The sequence below is a fragment of the Protopterus annectens genome, chromosome 9.part0, assembly GCF_019279795.1.
Source record: "Protopterus annectens isolate FY-2018-M chromosome 9.part0, PAN1.0, whole genome shotgun sequence".
Lineage (NCBI taxonomy): Eukaryota > Metazoa > Chordata > Ceratodontiformes > Protopteridae > Protopterus > Protopterus annectens.
In genome coordinates this window covers 1388310817-1388325094 of record NC_056743.1, presented here as the reverse complement: position 1 = coordinate 1388325094, position 14278 = coordinate 1388310817, and the positions used below count along the sequence as shown (strand labels likewise).

The 14278-nt window shown below is 36.6% G+C and overlaps 1 protein-coding gene across 1 annotated transcript in view; it reads right to left on the bottom strand.

Moving 5' to 3' along the window:
- The window catches only part of LOC122812083 (uromodulin-like), a 763298-nt gene that overhangs the window by 299751 nt on the left and 449269 nt on the right, over nucleotides 1–14278 (bottom strand). Inside the window, exon 10 of the mRNA XM_044084352.1 lies at nucleotides 2318–2477. Within this exon, the coding sequence (XP_043940287.1) occupies nucleotides 2318–2477 (160 nt within the window). The remainder of the gene's footprint in view (nucleotides 1–2317; nucleotides 2478–14278) is intronic.

Below are 14278 nucleotides of genomic sequence, written 5' to 3'. Positions count from 1 at the left end.
CGGAGTTGGTATATTTAAGTAGCAAGGGTTATGGGGGGTGCAGGGAATCTTCCCCCCTGCTTAGAGCATTTAAATGATATGTTGTTGTAGGTTGTTGTGTTTTATTACATTTTTGATGTTTCAGAACTTAGATTATATGGTGTCGACCATATAAGATTCGAAGTTTTGAAACTTCCATCATGTAATATAGACCCACACACACACATAGCTTTGTAGGTAGTACTTTTGGTTGACTTACTTCCACTTAGATAGCCAAATGAACAGCATTAGAAATGGTAGCAGGAACTTTTTTTTCTCTCCACAGAACCAGACTGACAGCTTCTGTACCTGCATCCACTCAAACTATTTCTTCTCTTGGGTGAGACTTATGCATACACAGGCTAACCAACAGCCTTATGACTCATTTGTTTCTTCCCAGGTAGCCTATCATACTATTTGTTCTCCACCTGCAGGAGTCGAGTGGTAGAGAGAAGGCCAGCTTGCTGGGCTTGTGGAGTAGCATCACCACCCCCTTTGTGAAAAAGAGTCTCCCTCACTATGTCTGTCCAAGCTCTATGTTTACATGTATGTGCACACTATGCACTTGTTCATGCTCCATGGGTGCAGCAGGTAGTTTTCCCAATACATGAAGCCCGAGTGACTAACCACAGTCATCTCACTCTCCCTAGTAGGGGTGACCCAGTAGTAGCTGCTGACTCCATTCTATCCTGACCAGCTTTGTCAGAAACCAGATCCACTAAATTAACTCAAGTCACCTGTGCTATAGTTAGGGCTTTATTCGTTACCCCACCAGAGCTGGCTAGGAGGCACTTTGACTTGATTCATAAACCACCAGTGTGGCATCCCTTTAACTACCATGCTGCACTCAGAGAACACTGCTTTCCAGCTATGACCTCACTTCCCACAGCAGAGAAGAACACAAAACCTTCAGTTCAGCTGAAGTTATGTTGTCCAATGAACTGCAATAACATCATTTTGAGAAGTAACATGGATTTCACTGTCAATATTTTACATAAGAAGTTGTGAACTGTACTAAATTAAGGTACGCACAGTCTGGTTGTAGGGAAGCAATCAGTTAATTAAGTGCAAATATTTCAGCTGTGCCTCCATGAAAAGAGTGAACATGATTGGCTTAGTGCAAAGCTTTTAAATGGAATTATCAGTTAGTAACTGTATTTTTATTTACAATATGCATGGCAGAATGTACATTGCTTCAGACATTAGACTGCCTCTCGTTTAGCTGTGTTCCCTCATCAGTAAAGGTAAACATAATCATTCAAAGAAATAACATTGTTACTACTAAATCAGTGCAGTAGTGGAATTTGATCTTCATGGATCCTGAACTAATCATATATTTCACAGCTAACATACTCTCCAACTAGAGGAAAGCACCCCAGGTACCCATGTAAATGCAAGCATGAAAACATATATGATAAATATCACACTTATTTATTCAAGCTGCATAATGTGCTCCCTCCATGGTTTTTTGCAAAGAGGACTTAAGTGCATTCTGTTTCTAATTGTCTGCTGTGATTAATAATGAGCTGCTGTGCAATGCCTGATGACTTCTTATAGCAGTGCATTCATACAGTTCTTACAGATCATGTATTGTACTGGTGCAGTAAACAGACCTGCACCCATCTTTAGTAATGCTTGCAGCAGTCACCAGATGTGTTCTCTTCTGGAGCAACAGTGCAATTTTTACCCAGCTACATCAGTATTAGACAACTTTCTTTTCACTACAAACCATTTCATCAGTACTTTGACTACTATCCACACACAATGTGCTTCAGTCTGCCTCTGAAAGTTTTGTACACAGGTGCATAACTGTAAAAGTTCAGATGTGCCATCTCCGGCTTCTGAGCTCACTTAATACAGCTTTCCTTTCCAAATCTCATGCCTGGGCTTGTTAAGAAAACACCCAAGTAGGTACAAATTTACTCTCTAAACATGCAATGCAAGTATCAGCCATAATATTCGTTGAAATGGCAACAGTGTTCCAGATTACAGTGCAGTTGCCAGCAATTTTTTTTTCAACTCCAGTTGTGGATCACTGTGAATTTTATGCTAAAGAATTGAAATGACAAATGTGAGTAATTTTGCTTTCTGTGTAAATTACAGCAAACATAATGAATGTGTAAAAATGTCGTAAACAAAAGAAAAAGACATAGCTTGTTGAATATTTTTAGCACTGAATAACAAAATGCATGACTGTAATGCTTTTAGAGCAAGCTGAATTAAACAATTTTGTAGAAAGATATTTTACAATGGAATTGAACAATTTTGTAGAAAGAAATTTTATAATGGAAAGACTTACAGGTTTACAGTCATTATGGGTGTTATCACACAGGTGTATATCACAGGTTAGATAAAACTGGTTTCCATTAATGAACTTTAACACCACTGTAACAAAACGTATCTCAGGTCCCACTCCATTTTCTATTATTTGGAAGTATGTATTTGAAACCACAGGACAGCTGTAGCAACAAAAGAAAAAAAATCTCAGTAAATAACATATGGCTTTAGTAATTCACTTCTTTAAAATGAAGCTGGCTGTAAGTAAGAAGAGGATAAAAAAACAACTGGACACAGAAATACTGTTAGCAACTAATGGCTCCATATTCTACATATTGCAGTTTCGTCTTTTCTAGCCCTTTTTTACTGCAGGTGACTTCCTGCAGGTAGGAGTTTCTGATTTACACATTAGTGTTAAGGACTGTTTACTTACTGAATGAAACCACGCATGCCTTCTGGAACTGCAGAGACGTATTGCACATCAATGACTAGTGGTAACATTGCAAATGTTTACTGCAAAATATAATGTATAAGATAATACATGTTATGAGCCTTCATACATGCACAGATACAGACATGCACACATATAAGTGCATATACAAACACAGACACTTGCACACACATATAGGTTGCTATTCTCTTCCTAAAATGTGGATCTTTAAGGGTTTATGCAAACTATACCACAAACTGTGTACAAGCTAAAGTAAATTTTGAATGTGCCTTTGCATTCCTCATTTATATAGCTGTCAGTAGGCTGTGTCCTACTGCAGCAGTTTGACAATAAAAACAAAAGGGATTATCCCTTTCCTTGTTGATTAATTGTAATCAGTGTAGGCACTAGGAAGGTAGAGCAGGTAATGCACATCTGATGGCTGATGGCTGTCAGAATATGTCATTTCAGTTTTTAGACAGCATTCGTATTTTTTCCCACATTTTTCTAATTGCATAAGGATTTTAAGGAGGTATTAAGCATATGCTCTGCGGTACTAAACATTCTTCTTGGTGGGTATTACTCTGGGAAAAAATGGCTGCGCATGTGTTTCTGGGTATAATTATTTAAGGAAAATATAATTGTGTATAGCATAAGGGCAATTATTTTTAAATTATATACAGCATCTTTTATAACTGTCCTTCTGCTCACAAAATGGATCCTCTATACTGTTTAGGAATATAGTAACAATGCAAGGCAAACAATTATGAAGACTATACGATGCCTAGAAAAATATACCTTTAAGCAAAGATACTTAAAGGTCTGTGCCTTCCTTTTCAAGCATTTAATAGCACTCACCTCCCAAATCAAACATGATATCCCTAGTTTAAATTTGTATCTACCCATCCAGTCATCAAGACCAGCCTTAAAGTGAGCCAAAGCAGTAGTTTGGTCTGTTGTGTAGTAGACTGTTACTACATTGTGTTAGGAACCTATCACTCCAGCAAGCCTTGTTTATTTATTGGTGTAAATTTAGGTCCGCAGTGTGGGTGTGTTTAGAGCCACAGGTGTTGCAAATTAATAGGAGGTCAAATAGGACTGGGTGTGAATTTTCTCCATCAATGAGTCTTGCTTATCACCAAAGCATAAGCAATTTCCAAAATTTGTAGGTACTGTTATTTCACAGATGGTTTTATTTAAGTAGATATGGACTGCTGTGCAGTGGAGAGCAATTCTTATTATCCTTCTACTGGGAAATCAGAGAAACTAAAGAATAAGATATGTTTAAACATGTCTGTGATACTGTGCTAAGAAAGAAGAGAAACAGGACAAAAAACATTAAATGGCAATAATTATAATGTGACAGTTTGCTTTGAAGGAGGGGAAAAATAGTTGGCAAATGTTTTATTTTGCTACTTGCTCCACAGGCAGTATAGTTATAACATATTACGCCAAACTGTACTCAAACATTATTTTCAAAAACCCAAAACAGAAACCCAAAGTTGAGATCTCTTAATTATGGCCAGTGTAAGAAAATAAAAAAAATGCAAATTTTTCCATATGTGGATGCCATTTTTTTAATGTTAGAGGTTACTTAACATAAATAACAGAGCTGTGAATAAATAAGTTAAAGGTAGTAAGTAGGCTATCTCATCTGTAAATTATCTTTACATCCCTGTAACCAGCTCCATTAGGATCTATGCATCACTGAAACCATCTCCATGAGGATTCATTCCCTGAGCCTCTGTTCCCTAATATTACATTTTCCAATTACTTTTTATCACAGGAAATCTCTGACACTGCAGTTGTAAGTGTACATCTGCAATGACTCCTTCATTTTAAGATACTCTTTTTCTCACTTCCTTGTGTTTATGCAGCTGTGGAGTTGTTACATAGAACGTTTACAGGATGTAGGTGCCTGCTTTACAACTGGGGTGGGCAATACTTACATTTTAACCTCTTCAATGGCTTGGATCTCATGAAGTTTAGCTTGGTGAGATGGGTCTTCAGCAATGTAAATCGTAACGATTAGTAGGTAAAGCTTCATTATGACTAATTGTCAAAAAGGGCAGCTTGTTCAAAGTGCACCTTTAGTCAATGTGGGATGAGCCAGGCATGGGAATATTTAGGGAACAGGGTATGGAATCTGTACCCATACATAGCTGGTAGAGAGGGGATACCTTTTCCATAATTTCTGGAGCTGTATCTCTTTAAAGGGAGCTCCATTGATGAATTCTCCTATTAGTGAATTTGTTCTCAACAAAATTGACATGGACTAGATAATTGCTCAGGCCTGAAACCAAACAGCACAATTTTCATTAAGTTCCAGAGTAGGTTCTATTCCCAACTTAAATACTGGCAGTGTGAGACGATAATAATCAGAGAGAGACAGAGACATTGTAACTCAGGCTTCACAGTTTCAAAAATGTTAATTTTATCTTCATATTTTGGAGTCTGTAACTAATCACAAATTAGCATGCCACTAAGGGGCAAAAACTTGTAAAAAAACACAATCTACAATAATGCCAATATTTCTTTATTCACTGCAGAAACAGTGACCCAGCGTTTAAACCTTCCAGTGTTAAAGAAAGCTTCAGAAATCTTTACTTATGGCTAAAATATCACTATGTTCCTGAATCAGAACATTTGTTTGCCATGTACAGTTTAGGTACAAATTGCGAAGACTAGAACAAAGCAATATTCTTTAAGACATTACACAGAGGTGATTTTAATGATTAGCTGTAATTATGGAGTCTGGATTTGGTTTGGTGTTTCTTAAAGACTACTAGAGCTCTATAAGAATTCAAGTGTACTGCCTTTCTTTACTCATGCAACAGATACTAGTCTTAGATCTGACTGTGCTTAATTTATGATGCTACTTCAGCCCTCAGTATACTAGATTTATTTACTATGCCAAACTCTAGTTATGTACTTACGAAGCATTAGACTGCATTGTGTAGGCTAATAATTGCATTATGTTAGCACATCTTTACCTTACCTGATACATCTCCATACCATGGTTTATAAACCCAACACCACTTCTATACCTACTGATTAAATTGCTTCACTATGTTTTTCTGCCCTTGGTACTTTGACCCACATGGAAAACGCAAACACCAAGTTTACATCTGTCCATTCTGGTTCCAGCCTCATTTCAGTTAGCATTCGGAGACAATGTAGGGACTGAAGGGGAAGTCGTGATGAAATCTATTAGGAGAGGGGATTTAAATACTAAGTTAGAAAATAAGGAATATCAATGGATTTTATGGCTACAAGCTGAGTATCCACCAGGTATTAACCCAATGTTGTTGGTTAAACCTGTTTTCAAACTTAAAAAAATGACCATCTAATATTAATCATATATACTGTCGTGTAGAAATGGGCGGCCGCATTGGTGCAGCGGTTAGTGTTGCCACCTCACAGCAAGAGGTTCTCTGGTTCAATTCTCAGCTGGGGTGCCTTCTGTGCAGAGTCTGCATGTCCTCCCTGTGGTCATGTGGGTTTCCTCCAGGTGCTTTGATTTCCTCCCACATCCCAAAGACATGCTGTAGGTGGATTGGATACCCTAAATTGGCCCTAGGTGTGCGTGTGTGTGCCTTCTGTGGAAGGCTGGGTTCTGGGCTGGCAACTCGACACTGTAAAACTCCACTGCCAATCATGAGCAGACAGGTGATCCACTCTGGCAACCCCTAACCGGATAAAAGCCAAAAGAAGAAGATTGTTGTGTAGAAATATGTTTGAATTATTGTTTTAGAGATTTGAAGTTTTAAGTGTGTGTGTTCTTTTAAGACACTTAGCATTATTAATTAACTGTTTTTATTGGCTGTGCGGTTTAGAAAAGATTAATTGATGTGTATAAGAACTGCTAACTATTTGTGTTTGTTATTAAGCACTGAGGAAGGGTACTGATACCTGAAAGCTTTGCTACTTTACTGACTGTTCTTATATTAAATGTACGACTGCTCTATGTTGGTGTCATTCGTTATGCTGGGATATGCTGCTTGTTTCTACTCGACTGCTCTATGTTGGTGTCAGTCATTATGCTGGAATATGCTGCGTGTTTCTACTACTGCACCTTGATTTTGGTGAGCTTTTTGTTATGTTTTATCATGTAGCTATTTATGCAACACCAGGATCTATAACATCACAAGTGCCCTACAGTCCCTCCAACAAGTTCAATGTGACTACAGCGCCTTGGCATAAATGCCTTCAAAGAGTACAAAACACTAAAATGCCTTTAAAGACTACAAAACACTAAAAGAAACCAATCCCTTATACAATCATATCAACTAGGTAGCAGCAAAATTAATACAGATGTATACTTTAATAATTTATTAATTGTTTCTTCCCAATTACTTTCCCTGTTTAACCTAATGGTTCCAAAGTTTTATATTTTAAAATAAATGGTGTTTCTTTATGTAACAAATTGTCTTTAATCTCAGCACACGCTCTCATTTCAGCATTTGATTGTTCCAGAACACAATTATTTAAACAGTCTGGGTTGGCATTTATGAAGCTGTTTGAAATGAATTTTTAAAAGGCTTTCCAACCCTTCATTTTTAATATCCCTTATATGCTCTTGCAAATGAGTTTCAAAAGCCTGTTCTCCCCAACATTAAACAGTTGACATGAACTGTTAAATAAATTTGTTAGAGTCAGACTGTAAAAATCATTGAGTTATTCAAAAACAATGTCAATCAATAACAAACAATAATGCAGGAGAACTCAGATATCTTATTCTCTAATGTACATTAGGAGGCAAAAAACCATACACAAAGTTTGTATAGAATTTTGACTAATTTATTCACAGAGGACACTATTTTTTATACATGTCATTATCAGTTTTGCCCACCTCACTGGCGTGGTCAGTGACAGGGTCTTTACATCATAGTAATTCATAAAAGTGCTGAATTTGTGTTTTCAAAAGTCTTTTTCCCATGAGAATATTACAGCCTTGCAAACACCTGGTCAGTCACGATGACCTCCTGAGGATGTAGCCAATTCAAGGTTCTCTGATTAGTTCAAATACAATAGATGTATGTCTTCCTTAATGCCTTTCTTTGTCTTCCTCAGCCGCGCACTATCAGAGATAGTGCGCACAAGGCTACTCTCCTGGTGGAGGCAGGAAAGAGGACACACATGCGAACAGATTTATTATTTTCTAACTTTGCAAAATAATCTTTACTTGAAAGACATGAGCCAGGCTGTGTTTGCAAGCTGCCAAGGTCAAATTTCTGATTACACTGCAGCTTGTGCTTCAAGCAATAATATGCAGGTTTATTTCTACTATTATTCTAGTAAGACAGAATTAAATGCATTACATAAACTTTGTTCTCTATTATGGATTTAAGTACATTTATTCCTAACTAAAGCACACATTTCTCTATATATTTGATCACACAACTTATATATGTTTGAATGTTTAAATACACATCTTCCTAAGCAGCACACATTGTAAATATATTTTTCTAGGCAGCATGTATGTAAATATATTTTCTAAGCAGCATGTATAGATTTTTCTAACATTCTCCCTCCTGTTAATGCATTTTATTCTGTTTAAAACATAAACAATATTATTTCATTCCTCAGCCTTTCCCTTTAAGGGCTTTCAGCTAAGTAAGTCATTGGTTTTATATTTCAGAAAAGCATCATTTGAAATTAATCTTTTAATTTCAACACTTTGGTAAAGAGTTTCAGTAGCAGATATATCAACAAATTTTTGATTAATCTTTTCATGCAGGAATTTCACAGTAAACACATGCTCCTATTAGGAGTATACCCACACAAATAGCAATTAAATGTTTAATAGGATGGAACCCCACCCCCCCAAACAGATTTTGGAAAAAGTCCGTCAGTGGGTTTGGGCCTGGTTTAGTCATTGCTGATACTTGCTGAATTACCTCTAGGTGGTCATTGATTTCATGTTGGTTGTCTGGAATGTACGCACAGCATTCTTCTTCGTGTACCACCTCTTGCCGCTAGGGTGAAGTAAAGAGCCATTCGATTTTGTAGCACAACAGTTTTCATTGCATTCAGTTCATTAGTCACCAATTCTAGGGTGGAAAAAGTTGCATTGCTCATGACTTTTTGACAGCTTCCTCAGCTCCCAGATCGATTTGACTGCTCCATAGGCTGGTGGCATTTCTGCCCTGGATATAACACTGTTGCCCAAGTTTATATGAGTCAATTTACTTTTGTCTTTCACTGAATTATGGCCTTTTCAACCAGCTTCGATTTTACCAACTGGATTCACAGGGTTTTTTTCTCACTGGACCTTCAGATTCTCGAGCTGTTTTCCTTACGTTTCGTATTTTACCCAAAGGTAATTCTGCAGTATGTCTTATTGCTGAAACCAGATAACCCAAAAAAACAACTGCCGGACCAATTCTCAGGTAACCATTTATATGCCTTTTTCCCACAAATAAAATCATTACTTTGGTACTGATACGTGTTATCCCTGCATGAAACATTTTTCTATTCTTAATAGACAATTGCTTAGTTAAGACTGGATTGTCACATACTGCATTTAATGTAGTTTTCATTGAACTCAGATATGAATCATGGTTAGTATTACAAACAGTACCCCACTTTTGACTTTAATGTAACATTTATAAGACATTGTTATATTACCATTACTCCAGCCCACCTGGAGGGTATTACTCTTGTAGAGACATACAACTCCTTTTTGTGTGAACAGGTAAAAATAAAGCAATTTTGTCCTGTGATCTCACAGTTTCTGTATAAAAAAAAACTTTCCAAAGTCTTATTTTATCCCCAGAGGGACAGAGGACGTTAAAGTCTATTATATTTTGTTGGTATAGCTGTACAAACTCAGCAATTTGAAATGTGCATAGTTTCTGTATACACTTGCTTCATGGCCAGGTACGTGTTGAAATTTGGATGCCAGTCTATAAACAGTTCATCACGTCTTCTCACTTTCACTTGTGTGGTTGAGTGTAGGGAAAAACCACAATAAGAGAAAAATTGTCACACTTATAGTTAACAAATACATAGTTAAAATAATTATGCAATAGTTCTTGGGTTGCTCTGCTTTTTTGTCTTCTTTACTCTTGGCCATTTTGCCCTTGTGTATCAGTCACAAAGTTTTTATTCAGCTGAAAGTTCTTTTGTCTGAAAAAGAGTTAAACTGCAAAACAGATTTATTTATAACAGTTTCTTTATTTAATTAGCTAGTGAACTGTCAGCCTCCAGCCCTGCAGGCATGAGAGCTTTTTACTGAGGCACATAATATGCCCTTCCAAATACTACTTTAAAGGGGATCAAACCCTTTACATTTGTTACTGTTTTCATGCTCAGCAATGCTAGAGGTAAACAGCAAATCCAATTCTTCTGAGTCTTACTCATCAACTTTCTTAACTTGTTTTTTTTTTAAAATCCCATTGTACCTCTCCACCAGTCCTGCTGACTGTGGGTGGTAAGCACAGTGATTCCTTAAGGAAATCCCAAAAAAATCTCCCAAGTTGTTGAATTGACAAAATGTGTCCCATTGCCACTATAGATTCTTTCCGTATGCCAAATCTAGGAATTATTTCCTTTACTAGGGCCTTTGCCACTGTTGCTGCATTCGGATTCCTGGTTGGAAAAGCTTCTACCCATTTTGAAAACATATCTATGATCACTAAACAGTATTTCTTTCCTTCACATTTATTCAACTCTATGAAGTCCATACAAATAGTATGGAATGGATATGGTGGTGAACTCCCTTGCTTGTTTTTAAATGCTCCTTGTGCATGGTGCTTGTTACAAGTATGACAAGCTGCACAAAATTTTATTGTATAATTTATGTATCCATATGTTTGGAATATTTTATTTACTAACTGTACCATCCCCCTGTTGAGACATGGCTCTGCCCATGGCTCAACAAAGCTGCATATCTAAATAAATTAGACGGTAATATTGTTTTTTTTCCTTTGGAAATGTACAGTCCATTCTTAAAATTGCACCTTGTTTTACCCAGTTTTGTTTTTCTGCTTTTGTAGTAAGAGTTTGCATTATTTTTAACATGTCTAAATCTAAAATCTTAAAGGGTTGTAATTTTCATTTAAAAATAAAGTTTCTGAGTCTGAGGCTGCTTGCTTTGCAGCTGCATCAGCTCGTGCATTACCTTTTGAAATCTTATCCTATTGTTTTGTATGAGCTACACATTTACAAATAGCTACTTTGGTAGGCAACTGAATAGATTTTAATAGCTCCAAAATAAATTGCATGATTAATAGATTTTCACTGGATGTAATCATCCCTCTATTTTTTATTATTGTGCAAACACATGCACTGTAGAAAAAGCATACTGATTATCAGTATATATGTTTACTTTTTTTTTTGCCTTTTACTAAAATACATGCTCCTGTCAAAACTACCAGTTCTGCTGCTTGAGCATACAAGTTGTGTGGCAAAGTTTGTGCTTTTAAATTTTTAGTGTTTGTAACTACTGCATACCCCACCAGATTTTTCCCTGTAGGACCCCTTCTGCATGAGCCATTCACGTAATATGTCACCTCAGCATTATCCAAGGGCATATCTGTAAGATCTTGTCTAGGTAAAGCTAACTGTTTATATGAGGTTGACTCAGCAGTATGGTCATACATGAAAGATGTCTAGCAGGAGAAAGGTATGCAACTTTTTCTTGTGGCAGAATTATTGCAACTGCATGAGGCATTTTCAATGTGAGAGGGTGGAATAACACCATTGAGGCTGGAGCCTGTACTGCCATTGCTGCTGCAACTACTGCTTGTACACAGTGAGGCAAAGATTGCACCACTGGGTCTAACTGTGATGAATAGTAAGCTATGGGGCATTGCTTATCCCCATGTTGTTGCTTTAATACTGATGTCATGTACCATTGCTTACAATCTATGGTCTAAAAAAAAACGTTTGTGATAACTTGGAAGTCTTAAAACTAATGAAGAAGCTATTAACTGCTTCAACCTGCAGAAAGCCATTTCTGCTTTTGTTTTCATTGTAAAATAATTTGGTACCCAGTTCCAACAAAAATTAGTTGTACCTAGGAAAGACATTATTTTTTTTTAGTTGTTGGTTTGGGTGCTTGCAAAATTGCTGTTTTTTCCCCTTTTCTTTCCCACTATTTAGTATTTTACCTTTACTGAATATCACATATTCCAGGTATCTAACCTGTGTTTTTTTTCCCAAAGTTTGTAACTTACTCTTGTTTACTTTGTGTCCTTGTATTACTAAAAATTTTAACAATGTTACTGTATTCACCCCGCACTGCTGCTGGGTGCTGCTAGCAAGATGTCATTTACATAAAGTAAAATTTGACTACCTTCTGGTGGGGTAGACCCTGCCAGATTGCTAGCCATTTTTTGTGCAAATATTATTGGGCTCTCACAATATCCCTGTGGTAGTCGAGTATATGTATACCTTTTACCCTGAAATGTAAATGCAAACCAATATTGACTATCAGGATGTATAGGTATTGAAAAGAAAGCATTGCTTATATCTACCACAGTAAAATACTTCTGTTGTGGCTTTAAATTATTTAACAAGGTATGTGGGTTTGGCACCGTGGGTGCTTTAGGTATTACTGCATTATTTACAGCTTATAAATCTTGTACCATTTGCCATTCCCCGTTTGCTTTTTTTTTAACAGGAAATAGGGGTGTATTACATGGTGAACCAGGAGATTTTACCAGTACTCCTTTTTTGAGTAATGCTGCTTATTATAGGCTTAATTTTTACTTTTGCATTTTTTTTCAAAATGTATTGGTTTTTTTTGTGGTTTAAAAGCTGACTTTGGGGTAATTGTAACTGGTCCTGCTGCTTGAATAAGCCCTACATTTAACTTGCCTGTTGACCACAGAGTTGTTGGAATTTTACACAAGGCCTTTTCTTTTTCTTTTAATAAAAATGCTAATCAGCTGTCCTTACTAGATTGCAAGTGTACAGCTGTATGTGTCTGTGTCAACCAATTCAGTTTTGTTTTTATATCCCTTGTCCTGACATTTTTAAATCAGTCTGTTTTCCCATTTTGTTACCTTTTTTTCTAAGTCTGCCCATTTAAAACTTTTGTTTTTTGTCAAGCTGACATGTGGCAGTCTATTGGACTTATACAATCTCATGAACTCCTGAGGTAATGAACAGCTTACTACACTGTTTCCCTCAGTATCCCAGCATAAAGTTTGTAATATTAATTTGTCAGCAGGATTTTTACTTATATTTTTATTAGGTCCTGGTGTGCTACAGTAGTATGGAGTACAATGTAACAAGTGCTGCTGATCAGTGTCAAGGGAGGGTACCTTACTGATGGCTACGTTTATCAGTTCTTTGGTTACTGCCCCTGGACCAATCATAACTAGGTCCTGGCTGTACCAATAATAGGCTTCACCCTCTGATCACACCACAAGAGCATTCACTTGTCTTTGTGCTTCCATACCCTGCATGGTAGGAACTACTGCTATGCCAAATATCTGCACAAGGTCTTTTCCCAGTAAGTTTACTGGATATTTTTGCAGAAACTACAATTTTACTTTTCTGAGTCATACCTGAAACAGGGTCAGTTATTGCTATATTATGGGAAAGTGGTTCCCTGTATAGCTGTCCATTTGCTGCTTTTACTAATATATAATCAGGTGATTTAGAATGTTTTGGTAACTTGGAGGGGTGTATCAAAGTCCGTGACGCTCCTGAGTCACACAGGAATTTGACCTTTCTTCCCTCCACCAGAAGTGTTACTTCTGGTTTTGTATTTGCTAGGTAGAGCTCCAGGCTCAACAATGCTAAATCTAAAATTTTATTTTCATTTTTATTCTTTACATCTGTTTGTACTTCCTCTATTCCCTCTACTACATTCACATTTTCTTTTTGTTTATTAACCTTTCCTGATGATTTTTGGTTATTATCACTATTATATAGTCAGTCCACATCTCCTTTATCTTCTGTTATTGCTTTCTTATTTTGTTTATAGTCCCTAGCTAGATGCCCTTTTTACCTGACTGTAATACAAATACTTCAGCTCCGTCTTCAGCAGTGAAGACTTGTGCCTTTTTTCTTTTTACTATTAAGGTGTCTTTCAGTACGCCTAGCATACTTCAAGTAAGGCTTGCAGCCTGCTTGTTCAGTGATTTGTCATATGCCTTGTAATAAAACTACTAACAGAGGCAATGCAACCTTTTAAAAATGTATATATATTTTTTAATTGTTATTTTAAGCATTTTAATAATCTAGCATAATATCCATCTACTGTCTCATTTTCCTGTTGTAGGCATTAATTAATGCAAGTCCAGTCTACTCTAAGTTTTCATTTTTCAGAGATTCTGTCTGTTAGACCTTTCACTCTGTTGTCTAAAAATGTTTCAGAATTTTTTAAGCTTCTGTTTTTCTTTTGCCTGACGCCCTGCATCAGATTAAAGCTTGTTTAAGGAGTTTAACTAGTGAAAGTTTATCTAGTTTACTATCAAATTTATAGTTGTTAACACATTTTGCAAAATATCTCACATTATCTGCTTACTGTAATTGCATATGCTTCACATTATCCATTAGGGGCGGATCTCGTGATCTCTTAGTGCACTGATTTTC